At 36.0% G+C, this 26,460-nt stretch overlaps 6 protein-coding genes across 8 annotated transcripts; 3 read left to right on the forward strand and 3 right to left on the reverse strand.

Moving 5' to 3' along the window:
• Positions 1-3,645: 3,645 nt before the first annotated feature.
• LOC132313117 (dirigent protein 17-like) lies at positions 3,646-10,306 on the forward strand. Of its 3 annotated transcripts, none has more exons than XM_059811780.1 (3): positions 3,646-3,991; positions 8,926-9,032; positions 9,199-10,306. In XM_059811780.1, the coding sequence occupies exon 3, from the start codon at positions 9,375-9,377 to the stop codon at positions 9,858-9,860; it is 486 nt and encodes a 161-aa protein (XP_059667763.1). In that variant the 5' UTR covers positions 3,646-3,991; positions 8,926-9,032; positions 9,199-9,374; the 3' UTR covers positions 9,861-10,306. The 3 variants fall into 3 exon arrangements, with proteins under 3 accessions (XP_059667763.1, XP_059667762.1, XP_059667764.1); XM_059811779.1 differs by having other exon boundaries at positions 3,646-3,987; XM_059811781.1 differs by lacking the exon at positions 8,926-9,032 and having other exon boundaries at positions 3,646-3,987.
• A 397-nt stretch (positions 10,307-10,703) lies between these two features.
• On the forward strand, positions 10,704-14,589 carry LOC132313119 (pentatricopeptide repeat-containing protein At2g37320-like). Its single transcript, XM_059811782.1, has one exon. The coding sequence runs from the start codon at positions 10,832-10,834 to the stop codon at positions 12,389-12,391; it is 1,560 nt and encodes a 519-aa protein (XP_059667765.1). The 5' UTR covers positions 10,704-10,831; the 3' UTR covers positions 12,392-14,589.
• Positions 13,767-14,618, reverse strand: LOC132314660 (pathogenesis-related protein PR-1-like). The gene has a single exon (XM_059813492.1). The coding sequence runs from the start codon at positions 14,616-14,618 to the stop codon at positions 13,767-13,769; it is 852 nt and encodes a 283-aa protein (XP_059669475.1).
• Positions 14,619-16,892: 2,274 nt separating this feature from the next.
• LOC132313120 (uncharacterized) lies at positions 16,893-21,734 on the forward strand. The gene is made up of 4 exons (XM_059811783.1): positions 16,893-17,706; positions 18,879-19,054; positions 20,522-20,720; positions 21,328-21,734. Exons 1-4 carry the CDS (start codon positions 17,640-17,642, stop codon positions 21,552-21,554), a joined length of 669 nt encoding a protein of 222 aa, XP_059667766.1. The 5' UTR covers positions 16,893-17,639; the 3' UTR covers positions 21,555-21,734.
• An 80-nt stretch (positions 21,735-21,814) lies between these two features.
• LOC132313121 (uncharacterized) lies at positions 21,815-23,866 on the reverse strand. Its single transcript, XM_059811784.1, has 2 exons — positions 23,804-23,866; positions 21,815-23,677 (listed from the first exon to the last, which is right to left on the reverse strand). The coding sequence occupies exon 2, from the start codon at positions 22,615-22,617 to the stop codon at positions 22,033-22,035; it is 585 nt and encodes a 194-aa protein (XP_059667767.1). The 5' UTR covers positions 22,618-23,677; positions 23,804-23,866; the 3' UTR covers positions 21,815-22,032.
• LOC132313122 (uncharacterized) lies at positions 23,821-24,981 on the reverse strand. The gene is made up of 5 exons (XM_059811785.1): positions 24,644-24,981; positions 24,434-24,512; positions 24,240-24,327; positions 24,009-24,138; positions 23,821-23,884 (listed from the first exon to the last, which is right to left on the reverse strand). Exons 1-4 carry the CDS (start codon positions 24,896-24,898, stop codon positions 24,045-24,047), a joined length of 516 nt encoding a protein of 171 aa, XP_059667768.1. The 5' UTR covers positions 24,899-24,981; the 3' UTR covers positions 23,821-23,884; positions 24,009-24,044.
• Positions 24,982-26,460: the final 1,479 nt, after the last annotated feature.

Genomic DNA, 26,460 nt, shown 5'->3' on the forward strand with positions numbered 1-26,460 from the left:
TGCTAGCTTATGCTTTTCAAAAAATTCTATAGGTCCTATCAGGTTTGTTAAGTTGACATTTTTAATATCTACAATTCAGATGATTGAACGATGCCCACCCTTTGTCGCAAAGCAGGAAACTACGAACGATTGCGACTAGGGCTTTATGAGCACGAGGTATGTATAAAACGTTGTTTGCCTGTTTAGATTTTAGGGTTTGTTGTTATGATTTTGTATGTGAGGGTTTTTTTGTTTTGATTATATTGATCGCAAATTAGGTTTTCTAACTATGACGGTGACTTGCAATTAGGGTTTGTTATTTATTTTTTGGGGTTTATTGTTAAGATTTTAGGGTTTGCTATTGTAAACCATGAACATATGACTTGTATTGCTTACATGTTAGGATTTGAGGGTTTATTGTTATGAAATTAGGGTTTTTTTTTTTTTTTTTAATTATTATTATTATTATTATTATTATTTTTTATATAGTTATTTGAATTTGTATGTTTTCTGGGCCTTCTTTTTTCTTTTTCCTGAGTTATGTTTTAAGTGCTTTCTTTTTTCTTTTTCTTTCAAAAATTGTTGGGAACTGGTTTCTTGCCTAAATTTTTGTGAAAACTCAACAGGGAATGTAATAGGAAATATAATATTCACGCATATATGTATTGAGTAAGTTATTTTTATTTTTATTTATTTATTTATTTATTTTTAATCTTTTTCTGGAAGGAAGTTGCATTTTCACGCGTATTATAGAGTAATAGTGTTTTTTTTTTTTTTTTTTTTTTCTTCGATCCGTCATAAAATGTGCTGTTATAAACTTGAGTCTTGCTTGAATTTCTTATGCAAAATGAATTTTCTATTATGATGTATTATGATTATAAGTTTCTAATTTTCTGTTTTTATATTGCTTATATGTAAATGCAGTGCTTGTCTTTCTAAGCATGGGTTCAAATGTCTTTTGTAACCACACCCCTTCACACCAATCAAGTTCCAATGCATTGTCAACATCAGTCATACCTACACAAAACTGTGGACCAATTGCCCGTGGATAGTATGTGACATCAAAAGGAATCCCTCCAGTTGCCTTAGAAAATGCTTCGCTAATTAATGTTGACCTTTGAATGCTATTAATTTGTTTTGCGATCCCAACTAAAACTAAATCAGCTTCAGACTTCACGAAGACTAAAGCATCTCCCTCCACAGGATTTTTGTTCCCAACATACCTTCTCCAACCTTCAGACAAAATATCTTGCCCTCTCGATTTCCTGATGTGTTTGAAAACGGTGTGGATCATTAGCAAAAATGATATGAGAAGGGGATCATCCGGGGAATCCAAGGTAGGAAATATCGTTGTTACCGTGTGTTTAAAAACATACAGGCTCCCAGACTTTGTTAAAGCTTTAAACGACGCTTGATTACGTACGACATCAGTAGCACGAACATTTTGAATGTCTCTGCTGTCCAGGCGGCTCATGGCATGGAACCAATCCAATTTCAACAAACACTTCGTCTGTGATTGGATCAGAACGTAAATGCACAGAAGATACTCGACAAGCAGGGACGAATGTACATTGATTTTTTATTTTTAGTAATCTACCCTTGTAACTTGTTTATTTTCAGTAATATTCCCATTAAATATTACATTTGCCCCACTGAAATTTCTAAAAAAATGCACTATTGTCCCCCCCAAAATACATTTTTGCCCCCTCTTACCTTACATCTTGGTTCCGTCCTTATCAAGAAGTAATCATCCTATGAAATTGTTTGATAATCGGCAACTCAGCATTAACGTTCTTGGTATGGCCCTCAGGAAAGTAATAGACCAATGAATTAATCCGTGGCACCTGCGTCGTACTCCTCGCAGAGGCAAACCATAACTGGGGATCCACTTGATTCATCAACTCTACACAAAACAAAATTTTGCATAAAAAAAAAAAAAAAATGTTTGTGGCACACACATCTTCACTAACACAGATTTGAGAGGTCATGTTCTTCGTTGCTCTGTTTTTTTTGTGGTGGTGTTAGGTTTGTTAGGGTTAGGATTTGAGAGGTCATGGCTCTGTTTTTTTTGTTGTGGTGGTGGGTTTGTTAGGGTTAGGATTTGAGAGGTCATTGTTCTGTTTTTTCTGTTGTGGTGGTGGGTTTGTGAGGGTTAGGTTTTGAGAGGTATGGTTGCTAGTTGTTCTATTTTTTTTGTTGTGGTTGTGGAAGTGTGGCAGTGTTTAAGGTTTCTGATGAAGAAGGTTAGAGGTTAGAAAGAGTGGCACTGATGACAAACCAAGGGCAAAAATGTCATTTAGGAGTTTTGATTATTTTTTAATTTAAATTAATAAAATATTGAAGGGCAATCTTGACTTTTCACACCTTTTAAGGACTTGTTTGGATCCAATTTCTGACAGAAGTGTTATTGTTCAAAAATAACCTAATTTATATATGGCGGTCATTATGACAAATCTTAGAGGGTGTCATTGTAATTAACCCTAAAATCAAATTACCTTTTAAAAAAAAGAAACTATCAAGAGATATATTACGTGACTGAGCCATTAAGTGAATGTTAAATGACCAATTGACCTCAATATTATATTAGTATTTTAAGCCACAAAATTTGTAGTTTCAAAATGACTAGTATGCCTTTATGGGCAAAAACCATGTCATATTAATCCTTAGTCATTCAAAGGCAAAGAAAGCCCTAATATTCTGTGTGTGTGGGTGGTATGCGTTGCTCCAAATGTAGCGTCGCATCTATGTTGCTCTGATTTTCAAGCAATCCCTTCGTTTACAGTTCGAACGAAACCCTTAGCCTAATTTTATAAGTGTTTGTTTGAACAAAGGAGTCACAGTTGGTGGTCATGAAGTTGTTGGATTCGAGGTGGTTTGTGTCGCCTTTGCTAGACAAGATGATTTCAAGTATGGATCACTTTTGATTAATGAGTTAATTTCACTATACTCTCCTTAAATTTGACTAAATATCACTTTCAAATATCTTTCAAAAATAATTATTATTTAGGTCCATTTTTACTTTTTCGTCCTAGTTTCCGTTAAAAATATGAAAAATAGACAACTTTGTCCCGATTTTTTTTAATCCTATTTATTCTAAAATATCAAGTTACTTAAATTACCGTTATATCCTTATTATTACACCAACTTACCACCAACACCCACACAGATCTGGGCTTTCCGCCTCATCGGTGCTCCAACCAAGACAGTATAAAACTAAAATTTCATAATCCAATTAAAGAAAACAAGTCATCTCCATTGTTATACATATCATATTTATTTTACAACTATAGTTACAAAGCAAGAGAAAATATTACCCATTAAGCCAGAAGCAAAAGTATGTTTAGTTGTTTACAAGGGCGGATGTAGGGGTGAGCTTGAGTCTACTAAAAAAAATATATATATTTTAGTCCAGTCCAAAAATATATATATATATCTTTATTAACAGTATTAGCCCACCCCAAAATTAATCCACCCAATCAAACACAAGTCAATTCAACTACCATACTAAAATAATGGTCCAAGCCAAATAAGCCCAGTGCCAGCCCTAACCCAAGTTGACAAAGGCGTTGCCTGGGACCTCAAAATTTATAGGCCCACGGATGATGGGCCACCAGAAAAAATATATATGTATATGTTTTTAGGGCAAATCATTTCAGCCTTCCCAATCGCCTCCATCTGTATTCTCGTTCTCTACTCTGAACTTCTCCCCCCCCCCTCTCTCCCTCTCTGCAACTGCAAACTACAAAATCTACAAGAATTAGAAGTTCAAAACCCATATATTTCAGTTTATCTATCTGTCTGCAAGAATCAAAAGTTCAAAACCTATTACCTATATCAAAACCCATATCGGCATATCATTTCAGATTGTTCAAAAAATCAAAACCCATATCTTTCAGTTTCCATCGGCCGCTGTTCCAGTTCGGGTGCGCCGTTCGCAAGCTTCAGTCGCTGGCCCGCTGTCTCTCAACTCTCAAGCTTGCCCCCCTCTCTCTCTGCAACTGCTAACTTGTATGTATGGGTTTTGTTTTTATTTTATTTTATTTTTTTTTCTAAATCAACTAATCAAGGTCTGTGATTCTTGTTTTGCAAACTAAATCCTATTTGGTGAAGTTTTTTATGATCTTTTTTATATAATATTTTTTTTTACAACATAAGGTAACAAAATTTGCATTTATCATTGCATTGCATTTTGAGCTTCTAATTTTTTATTTGTCAATTATGTCTACAAGAAAATTTGAATCTGGGCATGAAAAAAGAAAAAAAAAAAATCTGAATTGGATTAGAAATCTGCAGAGATTGAATCTGAAACAATTTTTATCAACATAGCAAAAGTACCTAATATAGGGTAAAGCTGTAAAGTTACTTCTTGAAAATTAAAATACTTACAAAAAGCATGCTTTTGAGCGAATTCCATAGTGTTGGAAGGGGCTTGCCATGAACTACCTCACAATCTGCTTGCACTAGTAGATTCTCAAATAGGATTAGTAAATTAGTCAAAAGAAGAGATAGGGTACTTAGTGGTGAATTGTTCAGAAATAAATTGGTAATTTTTTTTATTAATTACCCAAATAGGATTTTCTATACCTTAATCAATCAATTGTCTAAAGAAACATTGTTCGTTATCTAAAATAGAATTAAACAACAGCTGATTTTGGTTGATATATATTGATTTAGCCCACCCCATTGAGAAATCCTGGATCCGCCCTTGGTTGCTTACCCAATTGTCATTAGTATTGAAACAATCCAGAGAATAAAGACAACAGCTTTCCCATTATACATAACAAAGAGGACAAAACTAGAAGCTTCCACATCAATGAACCTAAATTTCAGAATTAGAATTTTAAAAGTGAGAGATATGGAAAAAAAAAGAAAGGAATCTCCTTATTTTTCACTTATCAATCTTCAACCTCTCCTTCCGCAAAACTCAAAGCTTGACAAACTGATGGCTCAATCCCTTCTTCGGTGCAAAAGTATGATCTACTTCCAATCAATTCAGCCACCCTTTTCGCAGTCCTGAATCACGGGGACTGTCAATGATGCAAAGGGCAGTCCTAATCCTCCTAAACATATTGGAAATTTTATTAATGGACAATGGAAAACTATTGTCCATCAAAAAAATTTTATGGAAAATTGCAGGGACCATCAATGGTGTACTGGGAATTTCCCACTTCTTCTCCACTCTGCTCTCCGTTCGTTGTTCACGGCCTAGTTCCGGCAGAGTACCACTACTCTACTCACCGATGAAGCGCGATTCTTCACTGTTTGAATCTTTTTTTTTTTTTTTTGCGATCAGCGAATGGGGTAGCTGGGGGTGAATTGGAATCCGTTCGTTGGAGGGGTTGAAGAGACGGGGCTTGGTGAATAACGAGGAGGCGTGCGGGGGTCGCTGCCCAGTCAAGAGTATTTGGAAATTATGGATGGGGAACTATCAGTGAAGTGCCTATTGCTGATACTATACGCTATAATCTAATCACATTGCGAAAGCGGGAAGGCGTAGAGAGCATCCCGCCTCAGCTCTGTCCGGCTTATTCTTTAGCTTCTTCACATCATCACTATCATTTTTCAATAAAGATGTCTTTCTCATTGCCGAATTCTGAACTGAGCTCCGGTTATACCGACTTGCCACGACCTTAACTTGTTTCAATGGCTTCTTAGCACGAACTGGCTTTTCTCCATCTTTGAAGAGCTTCTTTGGCTGAATTGATGAGAGAACCCCATCATCTTTCTCCAGAGAAGCCCACCACCCACAAAGTTTTCTCTCTCTCTCTCTCTCTCTCTATATATATATATATATATAATATAATTTGTAAATTTACAAAATATTTAGGGATAGTGTAGTCTTTTTATCTAATTCTTTAGGTTAAAGAGTTATTTTGACAAAGACAAAGGATACTAAGTCATTTTACATCGTGTCAAAACTCTGCAAGTAACGGTTGGGGTGTGAGTGAAAAACGGAACAAAAGCTTGTAATGTGAGTGATAGTTATCTTCGAAAGATGTTTGAGGGTGATATTTGGCCAAACCTGAGGGGTGTTAGTGAAATTAACCCTTGATTAATTGTTGTAGTTTGTTACTACTTGGAATTTTATATTCTTTGCTTTACAATGTGGGGTAGGTCTGGTTCCATCTGTTTTGCAGTATATTAGGGTTCAATGTTTTAATGTTATGGTATTGAAATGATTCGGAGTTTATTTAGTGTTGTGGTCCAAGGATTAAATTATTGTTTTTTTATTTTGGTAATTAAGTTATTGTGTAATTAGGGATTTATTTATTTGCCATATACGGATTTGTGATTTTTTTTTTTTGGTTGAAATTAGTGGCTTTAAATAAGGGTTTTGTTGTGAGAATTGTTATTTATTGTATAGGATTGAGATTTGATGTTTAAAATTTTAAAAATTTGGGTATATTGTTTTGTCAGAACTGTTGGAATTTTGTTATTAGTTGAAATTTTTTGTTTAAAGTATGTGTTGTCAAAGTCAAAGTTTCCAAAAACATGGAATTTGTTTTTATTACCAAATTGCCCCTCAAATGCCTTGAGAAATAACTCTATTACCCCTCCACCAACTTTACTTTTTTTTTTCCTAACCTTTCTCTGTCTCTTCATCTCTCTTTCCGGCGATATAGAACGGCAAACAACAATGAAGCGCCGCAATCAAGGCCCAGAGGATCGTCAAGAGACCCTCGTCAGTGACAACCGAACCGTCCACCGTGATGGAGGTGTGGGTTCCATGGCAATCAGAAGTACTTCGTCGTCAAACCCAGGGAGCTTCAGTTTAGTCTGTGGAAAACAAACTACTAAGCTCCATTGATTCTCGCGAAGCTTCACTCATACCATATCTGTCCGGCGAACCACCGCACCAATTGATTTTTTTTTTTTTCCTTTTTTGGTCTCTCCTTCAAAATATCCATCCTAGATTCAAACTCAATCCAAAGTTGAAGACGCACAAGAAGAAGAAGATGAAAATAAAATCCATGCCCATGTGAACACACATCCAAGGTTGAATTTTACATCCCCTTTAATTTATTCTCTCCCATCACATAAATTTCAATGATGAAGGGAGAAATTTGGTGAGATGGTGCACGCAGATTTGGGTTACTCCAGTCGGTGCGGTGGTTGGCAGTGGCAGGGCAGTGTGAGTATTGCAGAGAGCTTGAAGGAGGAAGAGAAAGAGAGCAGAGGGCCGCAGGTCATAAAAAGAGGAGTTCAAGAGTTCTTTTGAGAGTTGAGACAGCAAATATTCAAAGGGCAGTTTGGGAGTCAAAATACAATGAACAGTAGATTTCCATGATTTTGGCATTTATCCTCCTTAAATTCATTTTTTTGGAAACAGTAGATTGGCTCCATGATTTTGTCCTTTCCCCTCCAAAAATCTATTTTTTTTGGAATTATCCCTAGGTTTTAATCCTGGCTTTCAGAAGTGAAGTCCATTATGGTGGTCACTTTAGTGGCATAGATCAAAATTTTTATGTTGGTGGGTCTGTTGAGAACTATCAAGGTATAGATAGTAATCGATTGTCAATCATTGAATTCAAATACATTTTGAGATTGTTTGGTTGTCCTCGTACAAGTAAGTTATTCTACACGTCTTAGATTGATGGGAATGTTCAGGAACTGAAGACTGACATGAATATCATTGCTATGTTCCAAGTGTACCAAAGTTTCTCTATTGTTAAAATTTATGTGGTGTCAGAAGATGAGTATGATGGAAATGCAAAAGATGAGTATAATGGAAATGCAGAATATGAAAATATGGCTGAAACTGAAGGTGGGCCTGAGAATGTTGCTGAAACTGAAGGTGAGGCAGAGAATTTTGCTGAAACTGATGGTGGAGTTGTGAATATTTTGTTGGACTTCTATGATGACAATTTTATGATAGACATGATGGATGTAGTAAATGAAGCAAATGGAGTGACAAATGAGGAACATGAAGTAAGGAATGGTGAACATGAAGCACATGGAGAGATTGATGCAACACATCCTCAGATTAAATCTGATAAATAGGATGATAATGAAAAGGTCTCTGAATAAGCAACAAGTGAAGAGTTGGTAAGTTTGGTATATTCAAGTGGGGGAGAGGATGAGGATGATGTCACAAGTGGTCCCTCTTATCCAATTTTCAATGTGCATACAGACTTGGGAAACAAGAAACTTGAAGTAGGTATGAAGTTTGGTTGTGCAGCAGAATTTAGAGAAACACTGAGGGATACAGCTATAAAAGGGAAATTTGACCTAAATTTTGTGAAGAATGATGGAGATAAAGTCATTGTTACATGCAAGGCAGAATGTGGGTGGAGGATTTATGCCTCTGAAAACACTGAAGATTACTCATTCCAAATCAAGAAGTTCAATGATAAACACAACTGTAATGGTGTAAGGCACAATGGGCAGTTTACATATAGATATTTAGCAAAGCATTATACTGGCAAAGTTATGGCTGATCCAATTTGTACCTTGGATGGTTTTGTAATATACACATTTCAAAGATACTCAAATATACTTCGTTATGTTTTTCAAATACGGAAATGGACCACCGACCATGTTGGGATTATAATCTCTATTTTGTAATGGGTGAAGGAAATCGGGAAAAAATAATAATAATAACAACAAGAAATAATAAATTGAAGAGCAGCTTCTCACTTTGCTTTTTTGTTTTAGAAGAGTTACTGGTTAGAAAGGTTAATTGCAGTTCTCCGATTGAGTTTCTTTAATGTAGGCTGCTTACTTTAGGAGGCAGCTACATTCCATTTGGGTAAAAAGATATTTTCTTGATGTCCATTAATTGCTGCAAAGGTTATGGAATAAATATGTCTAATATCTTCTCTATCTAGATAAAAGCATTCTGTTGGTTAATATATACCTTCTCTATCCAAACAAAGGATGAGTCATTCTTACTTCTTAGTAACCCAACAGCTAATTTTTTTTTTTTTTTTTTAAACAAACGTGCAGTCATATAATCCGAAACAGATTATGGCAATGATTTGATCAGTTTCTTTTGCATAATAACTCACTCTTCGCTACTGGCAATGAAGCATAACTTCCACAGGAACATTGAGGTGATATACAAAAGTTTTTCCATGATCTGAATATTATGTATTATTTCATTCTTTAGTTGTCTTAGAAAATTTAACACTTTTCATAACAAGTGAGCTTTTGTGCCACATTACAACAATTCTTTATAGATGCTTATGAGTTTGTACTTTCATTTTTCTGGTGATGCAGATTCATGTTATTGCCAATCATCTTCTCTCTTGGCTCAATTTTGCTTAGGTTTTTTGGCTACTGGTCACACTTCAAAGCCTTAATGTGATCTATTATAGTACTTGTTAAAAAAGTTATCAGATCGTTCCTCGTGTGTGTAGTTGGTTGAATTCGTTCTGCAAGAAAGATCACTTGAAATGGAGAATGAACACAACGAAGACGAATCAGAGTCTATATCGACTGGGGTTTTTGAGTTATCTGGAGAACCTGCTGTTGTTATAAATGGGGTGCCACCTGTGTCTCCAAATGACGGTACGCTTGTTCTCTGTGGCATCACAAGTGATGTAGAATCACACAGAAATGTAAGTTTTGGCGAATGGTTGGTAGGAAGAGAAGTTCGCAAGTTGTTTGGGGAGCAGCTTTATAATGGGAAAGTGACCGAGTTTGACAAGGAATCAGGTTGGTACAGGGTGGTGTATGAGGATGGTGATTTTGAAGATCTGGAGTGGCATGAATTAGAAGAAATTCTTCTGCCCCTGGACATTACAGTTCCATTGAAAACCTTAGCATTGAAGATCATCAAAAAGAGGCAGAGACCGATTCATAGATCAGGGAAGAGACTCGGTAGAGCTAAAAATTACCAAGCCACAAGGACTGCAGATTCTGGAGGAAGCCTCCCTTGATGAATTTCAAAAGTTCAGTGAAGACAAACGTAAATGTGCACAACCGGAGGAATGATGAATAGATTTAACAAGTTCTAGGAAGAGCCATAATAGAATAGCATTTTGCCAAGATTTGTAACAGCTTGACTTGTAGAAACCCCAATATGAAGAGAGCTAAGTTGCAAGGTGAACTTGTTATGAACCATTTCTTGAAAGCAATCAAATGCCATTTTTTTTTTTTTTTTGGGCGGGGATTGGGGGTTTTGTTATGGAATTGTGTTACCAAATGCAGATGATGAATTAGAAAACGTTTCATGTCTTGTTTACCTGTATACCTACTATCTTGGAATTATTTTGAAAGTGAAGTTGAAGAGAGTTGCTGTTATATTTAACTTCTTCATATTGTTTTGGTAAAGTAGGGTTAAAAATTTTTACAGATTATGAAAACTGTGTGTTTACAAATGATATATTTGTCTCTCATAGAATTTGTAGCTACCAGGTGGGTGAGAGAACATACATTTCCCAATTCAGATTTGGCTTCTTCAAGTAAGGTTCTATAAAATGGCATGCCCATCCGAATCCTATTTAAATAAAACAGCAGGAAGACATGATAAAAATAAAAAATAATAATAAAAAAAGAGAGAATGTTATTTGCCAAGTGAGTAGCTCTGTAATTTTTCTTTTTCTTTTTAAATTTTTAAGAACAGAAAAAATAGTATATAATTAGGTCAACTAAGCTCTCTTTATTAATTGATATATATATATATATATATATATAAAATTTTGTATTTGCACAGAAAAATGTTGAAATACTTTAAATCCATTGATGAATAAAGAGAGTGGCACTTGTCAAGACTTGATAGCATATATCATTTACTGACTTAACATTAGTAGCAATAAAAGCAATAAGAAAATTAAGATTAATAATTAAAAAGTACGCTAGGCTACACATAAGTTATGTAAGAAGAGATTAATGGGCTATATGCTTAGGAATGGATACAATTTTCTTTAAAAAATGTTTTAGAAAGCAATGTTTATATGCCATTTTCTTACCACTCTGCCATAGCTTGTCATCACCGTTACACATCAGGCCTTTCTCTTCTCAAAAATCAACGCACCCAACAAAAATCAAGAGGTTGGATAAGGCCCAGAGAGTCCTAGATATCATATCTCCAAAGCCAAATGTCATTCACAATCGCCAAAACCATCTTCGACTCATTCAGGACTTTTTACAAACAAATTCACATCAATTCACCAAACAATGTGTTAGTAATGAGTCTGCTTATTCATATCCAAGAGAGGATTCGATTTCAATGCTCTTTCGACTGCATATAGAAGGGCTGAGAATTGATCCATATCTGTTGTCACATGCTTTAAGTTCGTGTGGGTCTGCAAGAACACTTGGAATGGGAATTCAAGTTCATTGCCTGGCAATTAGAACTGGGTTCATCGCCAATGTTTATGTTGGGAGTTCTTTGATTTCTTTGTACTGCAAATGTGGTGTGCTGGACAATGCGCATAGGGTGTTTGAAGAAATGCCTGTGAAAAATGTTGTCTCGTGGACGACAATCATAAGTGGGTTTGCACAAGAATGGCAGGTTGATGTTTGCTTGGATCTCTATCGTCAGATGAGGAATTCGATGTTGAAACCCAATGATTTTACATTTACGAGTCTTTTGAGTGCGTGCATGGATAGTGGGTCTCTTGGACAGGGGAGGAGTGCTCATTGTCAAACAATTCAGTTGGGTTTTGTTTCCTACATACATATTTCTAATGCTCTCATATCAATGTACTGCAAGTGCGGGAATGTTCAAGATGCATTTTTTTTATTTAGAAGCATGCATAGGAAGGATCTTGTATCTTGGAATTCGATTATTGCGGGGTTTTCTCAGCATGGACTTGCATTGCAGGCTATTGATATTTTTGAAGAAATGAAGCAGCAAAGGGTGAAACCTGATGCCATTACTTTCCTCGGCGTCCTCTCTTCGTGTCGCCATGCTGGTCTTGTTAAACAAGGCCACATTTACTTCAACTCAATGTTAAAATTTGGTTTGAAACCTGAACTAGACCATTATTCATGCATTGTAGATCTTCTTGGTCGAGCTGGATTTTTGGAAGATGCTCGAGATTTCATAAAAAAGATGCCTGTTAACGCCAATGCCATTATATGGGGCTCACTCCTTTCATCGTGCAGGCTTCAGGGGAATGTTTGGATTGGAATTGAGGCTGCAGAGAACAGGCTTGTACTGGAACCATGGTGTGCTGCTACTCACTTGCAATTGGCGAATTTGTATGCCAGTGCTGGTTATTGGGATCAGGTGGCGAGAGTAAGGAAATTGATGAAAGATAAAAGGCTGAAAACAGATCCTGGGTACAGCTGGATCGAGATTGGAAATGGGGTTTATCGATTTGGGGCAGAAGTCTGTTCTAACTCCAAAGCAAATGAGATTATTAGAGTGGTGGACGGTTTGGTGGATCACATGAGCAGTTTGGGCTATGTACCTGAAATGCATGAATTAGTGGTTGGTTATAATCTGCATACAGAAATATAACTTCTAAAAATGGTGCCAACAAAAAGAAAAGGTTATATGATGGCACCATGATGTGGTAGTACTTCACATCAGTTATTTAGCCTCTGGAGAATATAGTAGCTCAGTTTTGAAAGAGAAAACCTGGGTTCTTATTGGGCCATCCAAGTGACATAGTATCTTGTAAGAAGTGCAGATCATGTACAGCTTGACAAAGTGGTCATATCTTTTGGTAGTCGCAGAGATTCATTTTTTATACCCAAACCCTTTTTTTCCCTTAGGCAGTTTCAACATTCCTTGTTAATTATACCTTGATTACTGTTTGGAAACCTGAGGATCTCTGCATTTATGTCTCTAGTGTGGACCAAGCGACTGGAATTGGACACTGCATCGACTAGAACACTGATTGGCATGGGCCAGGAAAAGCAAAGCTAAATGAGCTCATGATGGGTATGTGCAGTTTTTCGCTTACGACTCCTTCATTGATTTGATAGTTGATGTACGTATATATATGAAGTATAAGATCCTAGATAAAGAACCAATTGAAAATGTTCACTCACAATCTAGTATATACACGGTTTCCTGAGGATGCCTACTAGTGGTGAAAAGAGGGTAATTGGTCTGTTACTGATCTAATAGTAACAAAAGCTTATTCATTGTGAGCAAAATTTAAGAAACACCACAACTTTTTGTAGTTTGGCTTCAGCAGATAAATTTGATTGTCATTTGTGATCTGTAGTAGAAGCGGATGTATCTTACTGTTGGCATATGATAAAGGTAATGATGATTATGATGATGATATATCATATTGGACAAGCTCCATGATTTGTGTGAGCAGTAAATGTAGATTGGATTTAAAGGAAGGAGAGAACCGAAGAGAAACAACTACTTGGCAAGGAGAGCCAGACCAAATTGGAGAAATGATCAACCCCATCCCTATACATATCCTCCATTTTTTGGAGGATTTGCCTACAAGTTGAGTTCACTATGTTCAATTCTGGTATATAAAACTCCTGGTGTGTCTTCACTGCTTCTGGTAAAAGACTTCATCACTTTTGTTGTTGTTTATAAGTTAGAGAAGTACATGTATTGATCTGACTTGAAAGTTGCATCTCTTATTTGTCATCAACAAAAAGGGAAGGGCCAATTTTTATCAACAATCAAATATCATAATCTTCCTAAAGATTGTTTGTTGACATAGCATTAAATGTTCAATGCATGAACTTCAAAATGTTCATAGAAAAGCAAAATTGTCAAATGTGATCATTATAGGTTTAGATATTATTAAATTTACAGCTAATAATAGGAAGACTCGTCATTGGTATACACTAGTTAGATATATACATACAGGAATCTGATAGCAGCCTGTCCTCAACTCTTCTCTAACTTGTTAGGATGTCTACCGGGCATGTCCAGGCCGTGCATGACCAACATGGTGGTTGCGTGTAATGTGAGTGTTGTGGGGATCAGGCTCCTTTGGTGCTAAATGCTTTCGAATTGGACTTGATGAATGTGATTGATGAGTATGTGGCACCGAAGTTGAAGGCAGAGATGAATTCAATGGCGCAGTTGTAGGCTGAAGAGGAGATGGAGGAGGCGAACATGACTCGTTATGTGTTGCATCACTAGGGTTGCCGATCAACGGATTCAAATTGACAAAATTTCCAGGCGGATCATATGAACAAACCACAAGTATGCCTTTATCGTTGTTGCATGTGACATTGCCACACCCTACCCGGCGAGTAGTGGCCCAGACAATCTGCGTGTAGTGGCCGCACATGCATTTTGGATGTTTAGGTGGGCAGGTGCACACAACCCTGCTATGGTCATAGTTCTTTTTCTCGTCGGACCATATTTTCACCACTCCATCCGGGGACAACTCGTCGTGTTGTGCCCATAGGGTGTTTTCTCCATATTGACTGCCTGAATGGTGGTGTGGTTTGCAATCATTGATGCGCTGTACGGCCCAGCCGTGCGCGAAATTTGCTAGGTTTTCGTCCCATTGCAAGGGCAATACGTGCATTTGCTGGCGGACCAAGTTGTGGGCCGTGAGGTATTGTTGTGCCTCAGGAGACAACTTGTGGTTGCTCTGAATGGGCGGTGGGTTTGGCTCAGGTTTGGCATTGCTTCCGCCTCTAGGGTGTTTTGGCCCGGGGTTTTGGTGCCTATGTACATCTGCGGATACGAGGAGGAAGTGAAGAGAGGTGGAGATGATCAAGGTTGCAAAAACTCGAGCACTCCATATTGGCATTGCTATGGTTGCATGTTCTCTTAGTTTGTTTCCTGGTTTTGTGTTCCTAGGAAGAAGGTATTTACAAAGTTATACCAAAATTTGGGTTTAATTTCAGTTTCTAAACAACTCTTACTTTTTGTGACAGGAGAACATTTTGGTAATTTTATGGAGGTAATTTGTTGAGGAGAGTAGAGTTGCATGCATTTCACTATAAAAGGCAAAGGCCTTGATAGCCTCGTTTTGTCATGGGCTGAACTACAAAACCTTCAGAAATAACCGCAGTTTAAGGCTGTCCATGAAGCACACAAGTCACTAACAAATCCCCCAATGTGTGGTTGGTTGGACGAGAAGCGACCCATTGTGTCATCCAACTAACTAACGGCTCTCTACTTCTACACGTTCAAAAGCGCAAACTGCATCTAACATCAAAATTCGCTAGTTATTCTTCAATTTATTTCACTGCATGGTAATTATATGTTTTTCACATTTATTAAGGTAGAAATAGGATGTATTTACCAACGGACCAGTGACATAGCGATATCAGGTTTTTACTTTCCAAAAGGAGGTTAAGGGTTCAGTCTCCACAGAGATATTTGTGTATGAGTATCAACTATTAAAAAAAAAATGTATTTTGTGAGACTCTTCCTGTCGAAGATGCACAAGTAAGAGCGAGCTAAACCCAAAAATATTCATTTCGAGAGAATCACTATATTATAGTGGATAATTTTTTACTCACTTTTAAAATGTTATGTGATGACCCTGTGGGCGGGTATGCCGTGGGCGGGTGCGAGACACTGATAGGCTACTATACTGGCGAGTTACGGGTGCACAATCCCACATCGCCTAGGAAAGGGGAAGGTGAAGTGCTTATATGTAGGTGTGTTACTCCAATTGGTATGAGGCCTTTTGGGATAAAGTTCAAGAGCAAAACGGTGCTGGTTCAGGCCCAAAGCGGCCATGTGATAGATTGGTCCATTTTAAATTAGATTTTGGTTAGCTAAGTTAACTCACAAGCCCAGAATATTAGTTTTAAGTATAATGAACTTATTTGTGCTAAAAAATCCAGATTTTTAAATGACTATTTGTTACTTTTACGAAATTTAAATATGAAAAAGTATTATTTTTAGCACTAAAATGGAGAGTACAGAAAAACTATTAAGAGTTAGATTTTGAAATTTTGCAGGCTTAGGCCTAAAGCGGATAATATCATACCATGTAGTTGGATGGGTCGTTACAAATAGTATCAGAGCTTAACCCAGTCAGAAGTGTGCCGATGGGGACGTCGGGCCTCCAAAGGAGGGTGGATTGTGATGGCCCTGTGGGCGGGTGTGCCGTGGGCAGGTATGAGACACTGACAGGCTACCACACTAACGAGTTACGGGTGCACAGTCCCACATCGCCTAGAAGAGAAAAAAGTGAAGTGCTTATATATATGTGTGTCACTCTAATTGATATGAGGCCTTTTGGGGTGAAACTCAAGAGCAAAACCGTACGGAGTCAGGCCCAAAACGGACAATATTATACCAAATAGTAGAGTGAAAGAAAAAATAATAATAATAATAATCAATCTTTGGAGAAGGAAAGAAAATAAAATTATTTTATCATTATATCTTTTTACATTTTAAAAGATAAATTTGTAAGTTAAGCATACTATTTCTGAACCAGAAACTCGTTAAACATGCTTTTGGTCATTTCAAATTTGAACCCATTTATTTAACACATGATATCAAATAAAGAAGCTTAACAAAAATCTATGGTATTAGATTGATAGATTGTTCGTGGGCCTAATACTTGGCAATTAACACTTTATTTATACCCAAAAAAAAAAAAAAATTTAATTGATGAACTTGATCAAAGAATGGTATAATGAATGCTAATTATGATAATGCACTTGATGCATATTGCCAACCTTGTTTTCAGCCAGTGGTGAATGATGTTTGTTATGTGCACTGGAATAAGAGCAGTGGTGTTTGTGGCTAAAGCTCTAAGTTCGAATACCCGTTCCATTCATATGTTAGTTCGTTTAACCTCCAAAAAAACAATAGATGTTAGCGGTCCTGGGAAAGGATTCTAGTTTTCCATATTTTTTTGATGGCTTTTGGCCCACTCCCTCGAAACCAAATCTTTAAGCGAGGGGGCGCTTTCCGAATGAATGTGATTGTAAAAAGTCCTTCCTCGTTATATGAAGTCAATCATTTTTACGGTTTGCGAGGCCTTTTATGCAGCAGCATCGGATCAAGAGGCTTGTGAAAGAGTTCCAGCCGAGTCGCTTCAACTATAAAAGACGATGCAGTGGCCGAAAGTTTTGAAATGATAACGAATTCTCTTTATTGATTTAATTGAATTAAGTAATTAATTTAAGGATAAATTTCATAATAGTAAAATCACATTATTCTTTTGTTCTCTTTTCTTTCATTTCTTATATTTTTGAGAGGATAGTAAATGGCTACTGTTTAAGCTTTATTTTATCCCTCCCAAAACCCCCCTTTAGAATTTACAAAAATAAAAATAAAAAAGTTACAAACTAGAAAATACTTTAATCCTTTTATTAATTTTAAGTCTTACTCTTCACTTCAATGAACTCTTACGGGCTTTTACATTTTGTTTTTGAGAGACTTGTTTATTACCTAATGATTTTCATATTGTATTATCCAATATATTGAATTAAAAAAAAAAAAAAAAAAAAAAAACTACTTAATTTATTCAAGTTGCTAGATAATCTTCAGAATCTACGTCACCCGAGAGAGACGGTGCATGTACGCCTGTGCAGCACGACATCAGAACATTCCGTTACTCCAACCCAACGACTCTCACAAAATCAGCTACTGTTAAATAACGCGCGAACCGGTCCTATGTCTTCTTTCTCTCTCTTCTCGGAGACTAATCAGAGCTTTCTCAAAATCGCCATAGCATCTACGACGTCGTCTGAAACCCATTTTGCGACTCCTTTTTCTCTCTCGATCGCCTAAAGAATGTTCCAATTGTTTCATTGATCGATCGATTGATTGATCAATCGATATTAAGAGGATTAAGGCCACAATGTCGATGCGAGGTCGTGCTTCGTTTGCGCTTCTCCCTTGTTTGATCCTACTCAGTCGGATTCCAGGTGATTTTCTTCGAAAATTAGGGTTTTTGTTTTGGTTTGTGGCACTAATTTATGGATCAAGTTCATTTATATGAGATCAAAATTATTTGTTTTAAATTGTAATAAAATTATGTAATACACGTATACATTTTCAGTTTGTTGTACGTGATTTTCTGGAATTGCTTGATTATGGTTATTTTTTATGAATGAATGGAGCTGTCTGTGATAGAGAATGCAATTTTGGATAATTTGTGTTCTTGCCGTAAAAATTCTATACAAATTTATTGATTTGGAGTATAAATAATCAATATTAGTTGTTAAAGAGAGGATTATCAGAATGGGAGAGTGATTAGGAAATGGCAGAGAGTGTGTGAATTTGAAGCTCGGGGTTTACTCTGAGACTTGGATTCACATTCTATTGACTTATTTGTTTCCGCATTGATTAAAGTAGGAAAAAGGAGAGAATGGCAAGAAACTTTTCCTTGGTTTTGTTCTCTTACTGAATGAGGGGAGAAAAAGGAGAATGCTAAAAATTGCATTAGAAGGGAAGCTATATTCCATAAACACCAGCAAAAAGATTATAAAAACGAAAGAAAGAGAAAAGGAAGCTATATCAGCGTTTTACTTTCAGTTTTCTTATACTTATGAGAACACAATAGAGCTGTTGGGAACAAGTGAATTCCCTTGTGGTGGTTAATATGAGTGATGCTTTTCAGGCACACTGACTATATCGATCTGGCTGATGTTACTGTGGCAGCCAGCAACCAAATTACCACCACATTACCGTAAATATCCTAATGGGGGACTTGAACCCTTAACCTCCGATATGAGAAGGAAGAGGAGATACCGCTTGAGCCAAAGTACTATGAACATCTTATGGTCAGTGTCTACAAACAGTGGCAAGCTCAATTTCTCGTTCAACTGGTTGAATATTGTTATTAAACTGAACATAAAATATTTTGAGACAAATGTTTAAGGAATTTCATGTCGAATTTAAAAAATATCATGTCAACTAATTTTAACTCTATTACTCAGACTTTTGTTCTGCAAAATCATTTGAGATCAACGTATCTACTGGTTCAAGATAATGGATGCCTGTTAATTGTGACATCAGTTTTCTCATCAGAAGTCTGATTCATAGCACCTTTTTTTTTTTTTTTTTTTTCTTTTTCTTTTTCGATTTCTTCCTCCAGGATTCATATCATCAGCAATTGTCACACTTGACTCTATTGAAATTTTTAACACTCATGAGTGGCTAACAGCCGATCCAACGGTTTACTTTCACTGTAAGAGGGATCACAAGACTGACTTGCCAGATGTGAAGAAAGCAAATGTCTTATATTCCTTCAAGGGTGAAGAGTCTTGGCAGGTTTGTGATGAATGAATTTGTTTGCATTTCTGTTGTAGGTTCTTACATCTGGATGTTATTTGGCTTCGAAATTATTGGAAATATAGAATAATGCTTGTTAGTCTTGTCCAGAGACACTACTCATCATCGATGTTATTTGGCTTCGAAATTATTGGAAATATAGAATAATGCTTGTTAGTCTTGTCCAGAGACGCTACTCATCATCCATGCAGTCTTTTTGGTTTCAATTTTAATGAGAGCGAGAATAAATGATTCCTCATTCTTCAATTTTATTGAACTGAAAGTCCCTAGCATATGTAGTTGTGAAGCAAATGTACTTGGGAGATTTTAGTTGTTGCTGCATGGTTTTTGGTATATAAACAAGGGAATTGGGTACACTGTGGAGCCTGCTTAAGCCTATGTTTGATACAGCAGAAAAGAAAAGATCACATTAGTTGTGAGGGAAGAAAAGAAAAGAAAGGAGAGGATATTGTTAATCACTTATGTGGTTTGAATAATAAAGGAAAAGAAAGGAAATGATAGTAATTATGTTTGGGGAAAGAAAGGAAAGGAAACTACTTTAATGAATTTACTATCGTTCCCTTTTTTAGATTTTGTCTTTTATAAAAATAAGGGTAAAATTGTTATTGACAGAGTTTCATTAAAAAGGTTAGCCTTCTATTCCCTTCCCTTTCCATCCATTTCCTCCCATGTTTGGGAGAATAACAAAACCAACACTTACGCCTAAATTGTATCCTTCCAAACCTCTCCGTTTCCATTCTTTTCCTTTAAAAGTCTATACCACATAACATTTCATTTCCTTCCATTACCCTTCTTTTCTTTTCCTTCCATTACCCTCCAACCAAACTGGGCCTAAGAGTATTCAATTTTTCTGTCTGCAAGATATGTAGCACAGTTTAGAGTTACCATGGTCAGTTCCTGCTGCCTCAAGTCTGTCTTTATTCTTTTATCCATCAATTTTCTTTTCGGACTCTGGTAAACAAGACACTGTGATTCCTCCTTTCAGCAAATGATGTTACACCTAGATTTTTGTCAACGTTAGACTTTGTAATTCCACGTTGTTATAGTGCTTGTTGCTAAGAACCCCTCTTTCAAACCTCTTTTTCTTTTTCCTCCTCCCCCTCTGGTTCTCTTTGAAGCTGTGAATGAGTATGATGTTCATTTTTCTTTCTTACTTGGGAAATGTGAAATAACCTATATAGAATATAGATCTGCAGTGGATGTTTGAATATTGGATTTTTTAAATTTATTTTATCTTTTAATCTTTTAAAAAAGCATGCATCAATTTTTTCTTCGAAGTATACTTTATGGTTGATGGATCAATAGTGAATTGCCTAGTTGATTAATTCTTGTATACTGCTTCTATCATGGGATCATTATAGACAATTGGATGATTTGTTACCTTAGTTAAACGTGGAATTTTTATTTATAAATTACTAATGTCAAACTGTGATATCATGTTTTCAGCCTCTGACAAAACTTAAGAAAGAAAAATGCAAGCGATGTGGGTTCTATGAGAAGGACAGCATTAAGTCAGATGATATATTAGATGAATGGGAGTTTTGCCCTTCTTATTTTACTGACAGTGATGGAAAATACAACCATTTCAAAGACAAGGAATTCAATGCTACATTTTCGTGTCCAAACTGCGAATCTCTTGGAAGTGGTGAGTGTTGTTTCGTTAATGGAATGGACCATAGTTCATCTTATCACAGTTCTTGTATTCGTCTAGACCGAGTACATTCTGTAGCTGCAGGAACAAATCAATGCATGTGCAATTAGACAGTTTAATCAAAACCACTTGCTCCATTTTTTATATCTTCTTTTTAACTATTTTTTCTATTTTGTTTTAGAAAAATCGTACGTCAATGTTGTTAACAAAAATGTAATTCCTTTGTGCGTCAATCTTATATGATCATTTTTTGGTTCCCTTTAAATGACAATATTCGAAGTTTATACTATCATTTTTAGGCAAACTGTCTTCAAGATAACAGATTTCTAATGCAGAATGTTCTGTATGTATTAATACACATTAAAAGTTAAAACCATTCAATTTCCCTTGAGAAATGAAAGCGCACACAAACTACCTAGATCATTCTCACGTTTGTGTTCTTAGGCCATGAAATTCATTTTTGCATAACAATTCCTTGAACCTGTCATATGCATAGATCATAGATGTGTGTGCGTGCTCGAATACGTGCACTTCTTCGTGAATACAAACACTTGTTTCTTTAATTAATTTCATTGTCATTGTGTTCACCATGTGTTTGTAGATTCTGATCATTCCTCTTCCGCGGGAGGGAAGGGAATGCATTGGGCTCTAGTGATAGTGATCAGCATTGCAGTTTCAGCTGTCTTCATTCTTGGACTGGTGGCGGGATACAAGTATTGGCAGAAGAGAAAGAGAGAGCAAGATCAAGCCCGGTTCCTGAAACTGTTCGAAGATGACGATGACATTGAGGATGAATTAGGTATTGGCCCCATTGGCAGTGTACTTTAAAATTAACATCTTTTGTTGCATCAAAACCCCATATCATATGTATATGTATAGTACCTTGGATTGTATAGTTCCTATAGTTCTTTGTGCAATTATTTTTAATGCGCAAATGAGTGTGTGACATAAATAGTGTCCAAGTGTTGGTGGGATTGAGTTTGATACTGAGGCTTTAACCCATCGTGGACTGAATCAATAACAACATATGTGATAATATAGCAGAGAAGTAGTAAAATCCAACCACAGCCATTGGAACTGCACAAGCAATTGTGATATAAGTATTTGAGCACAAGTTAATTTTAGATAATTCAGGAATTCTGATTGCAAGATTTCATTGAAATATAACCTAAGCACATTTCACCAAGCAATTGCCCCAAATTACTACATAGGAAGAACAGATTGTGAGATCTAAAACAACACAAATAAGCGCTTCTCAGAAACAAAATCTGAATAGGAAACAATACTAAATGGCGAGGCGAAACACTCAAGCAAGTCCTTGCTCAACATAACTTTCCTGGTCTTGCCTTGACGAAAAAGGCCAGTGACCAAAGAGACTTTCACAATGTCCCATCTCGTTGGAGGGGTAGCTATATGCAGGCACGGGCTCTTTCATACCATAACCATGATAGTCTTCTTCACCTCCATATTCAAAACCAGACCCATAGCAGGACGAAGAATTATAATCATATGCCGGCTGCATTTCCATGTCGCTGTCATGAATGTAATAACTACCATGCTGTACTTCACCTTGCTGAGGGTCCTCTGCCTTCTCTAATTCAGTGTCATACCCATTGTTGCCATAGCCATGGGACAGTAGATCCTCTCCCCAAGAGCCACCGAAGTATGACTGCAATATGCCCAGCAAATTGCCGCTGCCATCATACTCGTAAGCCTGCTTAGTCAGTTCATTCTTATTATTCCAGGGTCTGCTTGTTAAACCAGACTCTTCTTCCCTGTCAGACGAAGAATTGGAATAATCATGAGAGGACTTATCTTCTTGAGATTGAAGGGGTTCACCATAGCCAACATTGTCATATGTACCATCATACGAAATGGGATAATGGTCCATGAATTCTGGCTTGTTAAATTCAGCACTATTGGAAGGCACTGCAGATTGAGAGTAAAGATCCAACGCTCTAGCTAGGCTGTCTTATAGATCCCTCCTGGCTACTTAAAATACATCTTCTGTAAAAGTTGTGGCTTCTGTTGTGAGAATATCTCTTCTACACATTTATATTCAGTTAAAAAGAGGGTAAAGGAATGGCTGCTTTGGACTAGCATAATGGGGTTGGTCCTATGTATCATTACCTACCTAATAATTTGAGGACTGAGATCATCGTATATTATGAAATCTCCATCAAACAGAAAGGACTTGAATTTAGAACCACCCAACGATCCTTCTCGAACAGAATATCTTTTAGGATGAGAAAGTAGAATATCTTTTAGGACGGAAAGTAGTCTCTTTTAGGATGAAAAAAGTAGGAATGGGCATCTTGGGTTAGAGAGAGTGGGTGAATTGGTTGATAGAGCATCTCATGCCCCTTCAGTATCTTTATTCTATACACTCATATACATTGGTCTTGAATTCTCTGTAAAAGTATGAAAACCAATAAGGCAGCAGTAATACCAATGCATATTAATTAGGTCAGGTGGTATTCTGGGTGGCTTCTCAACCTCAATATCAGCTCATTTTCCTTATTGTCCAGTACACGCACGCCGACACACACACAAGAAGAAGTCTTTCAAATTTCTTTTTTCTGTATCTCCTCCAACTCTGCTTAAAAGACTCCTAATAGCTGAACAAATTTCTAGTTGACAGTTTATGAAGTAAAAAATTCTTTTGTCCCGGTCTTAATATGGTGGTTAGAGACAATATAAATTGGGGCAGCATACTCCTGGATAAGAATAGAGACTATCTGCTTACCATTTTGATTATCAGCATATACTCTCTCTTTTCTGACAGTTTTTGATTGAAAATACCAATATTTGTCTTAGATATGCATAAGAAAAAGGCATGATCCTCCACACTAAAATAAGACATTATATTACATGAAGCCTTATCATTTATTTAACAGAAATGCAAGAACAATGGTTTAGCAACCTTCGATTAACAATTGAATATATAATGCCTACATAGAAACACAGAGAAACAGTTACGAAAAAAAAAAAAAAAAAAAAACTTGAAAAGATCACAGAAAAATTTCTAGAAACAAATCCTTATAAATGTGGAACAATTTCAGAGATGATGGATTTACCTCACGACACTATATTTGCAACCAAATTTACAAAACAATGATTTATTTCAGATATCACTTGAGTACAATCTGTTCAAAATCCTGTTAGAAACCATACATTAATTCCATTAGATTACACAATAATAATAAAAAAAAAAATTAAAATTAAAAAATCCTTGCACTCAGTACTAATTGACACATATCACTATAGAGAAAAAGGAATGACCTTTGGCATTAAGATCAGCAGATCAAAGAAAAACAGCTAATTAGAACTCGAGCTCCTTATCGTATGATTAAAATTATCCAACTCCTTCGATTTGGAACCGTATACTTCTTTAATTGTATCCCTACAGCAACTGCAAGCGAGACACAAAAAGCATAGAATTCGTAGAAATTGTAATCCAATTAGACTTGAATTTCACAATGCCAAATAGACGAGAAAAACATAAGGTATGACCTGCAAGCCTCCTTGTTGAATCTCTTCTTATCAATTCCATACAATTCTTGGAAAATATCCGGCTCCACGCGACAAAAATATGGACGATCTAATATTTGTATACATACACATATATATAGAGAGAGAGGTGTTAGTGTGTTTATGAAGTACATATGCGTATATATATAGAAAGACATTCAGAACTTTTAACTCACCAGAGTAAATGGAGCATGTTCTTGTGCTCTTTTTGTAGTGTATACACCATCCATCTGGACCTATTAAGCTTCTATACAGCTGAAATTCATAAAATCAACATACAATCTATCTATACATAAACGTATATGTGTACATGATAGATACAAAATTGAGCGACCAAATATCAAACACATTGTGTGCATGGAATATTTTTGAGTATGGATACATACTCGAACATCTAAAGGGTCATCGAAGATCTCTTCAGGGGTGGCGAAGGAGGGACCCTTGTCGAGCTTGCAGCACGCACCGCAGCCCTGTACGCACTGCCACGGAGGATCCTTTCTCTCACCGCCGAAACCGAGTGATGCGCCCCCACTGCTCCGGCTTTGCATTTTCTTGGTCTTTGAGTTTCCGTTCTGTCGTGGCCGGTTCGCCGCCGACCGGACGGTGGCGAAACAGGGCAGAACCACCATGACGTGAGACATTTTTATTTTTCTATTTTGGGTGTAAATTCGATAAGGTTCCAACGGTTTTAAGCGGACCACTTCATACAATTTTACATTCTTTTAGATAAGCAGATGAAAGAATTTTTTTTTTTTTTTTAAAAAAAAAATAGAAATTTACATTTATTTGTTAGAAAAATAAAAAAAAATAAAAAATAAAATTTACTAGTGATTTTATCAAAATGATCTCTCTTCTGATCCGATTAGGGGATACTTGAGAATTGTGAGTCCTACTTTTTCTTTTTTAAAAAATATATTAATCGATGTCTTATTATTTATTTTTTATTCTTTATATTAGTTTTCGTGATATTTTAGAAACATTTTATTATACTCTTTCTTTTAAAAAAGAAATAGTCCACATGGATGTTGCAAAATAAACGTCTCAATTGAAAGTTAAAATACCATTTATTTACTTTTTTTATATCATTACCAATTTAACCTTCTTTCAGTAAATTTATAAAAAGTAAATCACCAGAATTCACTATGAATATAAAAACATACTAAAACTCGTCCTTTTAAAAATTTAAATTTTTCAAAAAAGAATTTTTTTTTTAGGACGAAGGGTGTATAAATTTATTCTAAATATATTTTGATTTTTTTTTTTAATTGTTTAAGTAATTTACGCATAACATGACACTTCAAACTGGTGCTTTTAAGTACCTCATAGGCCATTATAAGTGAGTTTTTAATCTTGAGTAACAATGAAGAATAAGAAAATCATATAATATTGTTCATCAAATTTTTGCCACTAGGTTGGTAAGAAGCTTGTCCATGTTGCTTGAGACCTGTGTCTCTGCATTACTTACTTTTTGCCAAAGGACAAATGAAAACTTGAAGAATATGGATAGGGAAGAGAAGGTGTTCTTATAACCCTACACTACACAAACAATTAATACAAACAAAATAAAAATAAAGTATAGTTAATAATGTCACTTTCTCTCTCTTTTGAACATGAATTCAATTTTGGAGAAAGAGATTGATAGTTCGGGAAAAAAAAAAAATTCGTCCATCCTTCTATCATTTCCCTTTTCACTACTTCTCTAGGTACCAAACAAGGAAAACATATTCTAAGTTTTCCTTTTTGCCCGTCTTGATCCCAAGCCCTTTCTTCTCTCCTACCAAACATATATAGTGTTATGCTTTATTTATTGTTTTGGATGGTTATAGTGTTATGCTTTATTTATTGTTTTGGATGGTTATAGTGTTATGCTTTATCAGGATTAGCATTCTTCTACTACCCAACCCCAACTATATATTCAGATCTTAAACTCAAGTCACGCATTAGCTAGGGTAGGTAGACTTGCATTACATGTAACAGATTCAAGCAACACCAAAATCCCCAACTACAAAACACCAAAACGAAATTTAAATAAAATAAAATCCAACATTTTAAAAAATAATAATAATAATAAATCGTTCTCCATTGCTCCCAAATCCGAAGTCAGTCTAATTGTTCCTCGATCATCTGCTCTTGTTCTTAATTTTAAAGAATTATACATTTTTGTATGTATAATTCTTTAAAATTTTAAAATTTCGAGTTTCAA

Source organism: Cornus florida, unplaced genomic scaffold (assembly GCF_030987335.1).
Source record: "Cornus florida cultivar Cherokee Brave unplaced genomic scaffold, ASM3098733v1 CherokeeBrave_3.0.0_Hap2_Chr06, whole genome shotgun sequence".
Lineage (NCBI taxonomy): Eukaryota > Viridiplantae > Streptophyta > Magnoliopsida > Cornales > Cornaceae > Cornus > Cornus florida.

Bases quoted from the DNA above. Each gene is read 5' to 3' on its own strand.
- LOC132313121 (XM_059811784.1), bottom strand. From the start codon at position 22,617: ATGGACCATTATCCCATTTCGTATGATGGTACATATGACAATGTTGGC.
- LOC132314660 (XM_059813492.1), bottom strand. From the start codon at position 14,618: ATGCCAATATGGAGTGCTCGAGTTTTTGCAACCTTGATCATCTCCACC.
- LOC132313122 (XM_059811785.1), bottom strand. From the start codon at position 24,898: ATGTCTCACGTCATGGTGGTTCTGCCCTGTTTCGCCACCGTCCGGTCG. The intron at 24,328-24,433 runs GTGAGTTAAAAG...TACAAATATTAG, and splicing joins AACATGCTCCATTTACTCTG to ATCGTCCATATTTTTGTCGC. The intron at 24,139-24,239 runs GTCATACCTTAT...TCTCGCTTGCAG, and splicing joins TTCAACAAGGAGGCTTGCAG to TTGCTGTAGGGATACAATTA.
- LOC132313119 (XM_059811782.1), top strand. From the start codon at position 10,832: ATGGATACAATTTTCTTTAAAAAATGTTTTAGAAAGCAATGTTTATAT.
- LOC132313117 (XM_059811780.1), top strand. From the start codon at position 9,375: ATGGAGAATGAACACAACGAAGACGAATCAGAGTCTATATCGACTGGG.
- LOC132313120 (XM_059811783.1), top strand. From the start codon at position 17,640: ATGTCGATGCGAGGTCGTGCTTCGTTTGCGCTTCTCCCTTGTTTGATC. The intron at 17,707-18,878 runs GTGATTTTCTTC...TTCTTCCTCCAG, and splicing joins CCTACTCAGTCGGATTCCAG to GATTCATATCATCAGCAATT. The intron at 20,721-21,327 runs GTGAGTGTTGTT...ATGTGTTTGTAG, and splicing joins CTGCGAATCTCTTGGAAGTG to ATTCTGATCATTCCTCTTCC.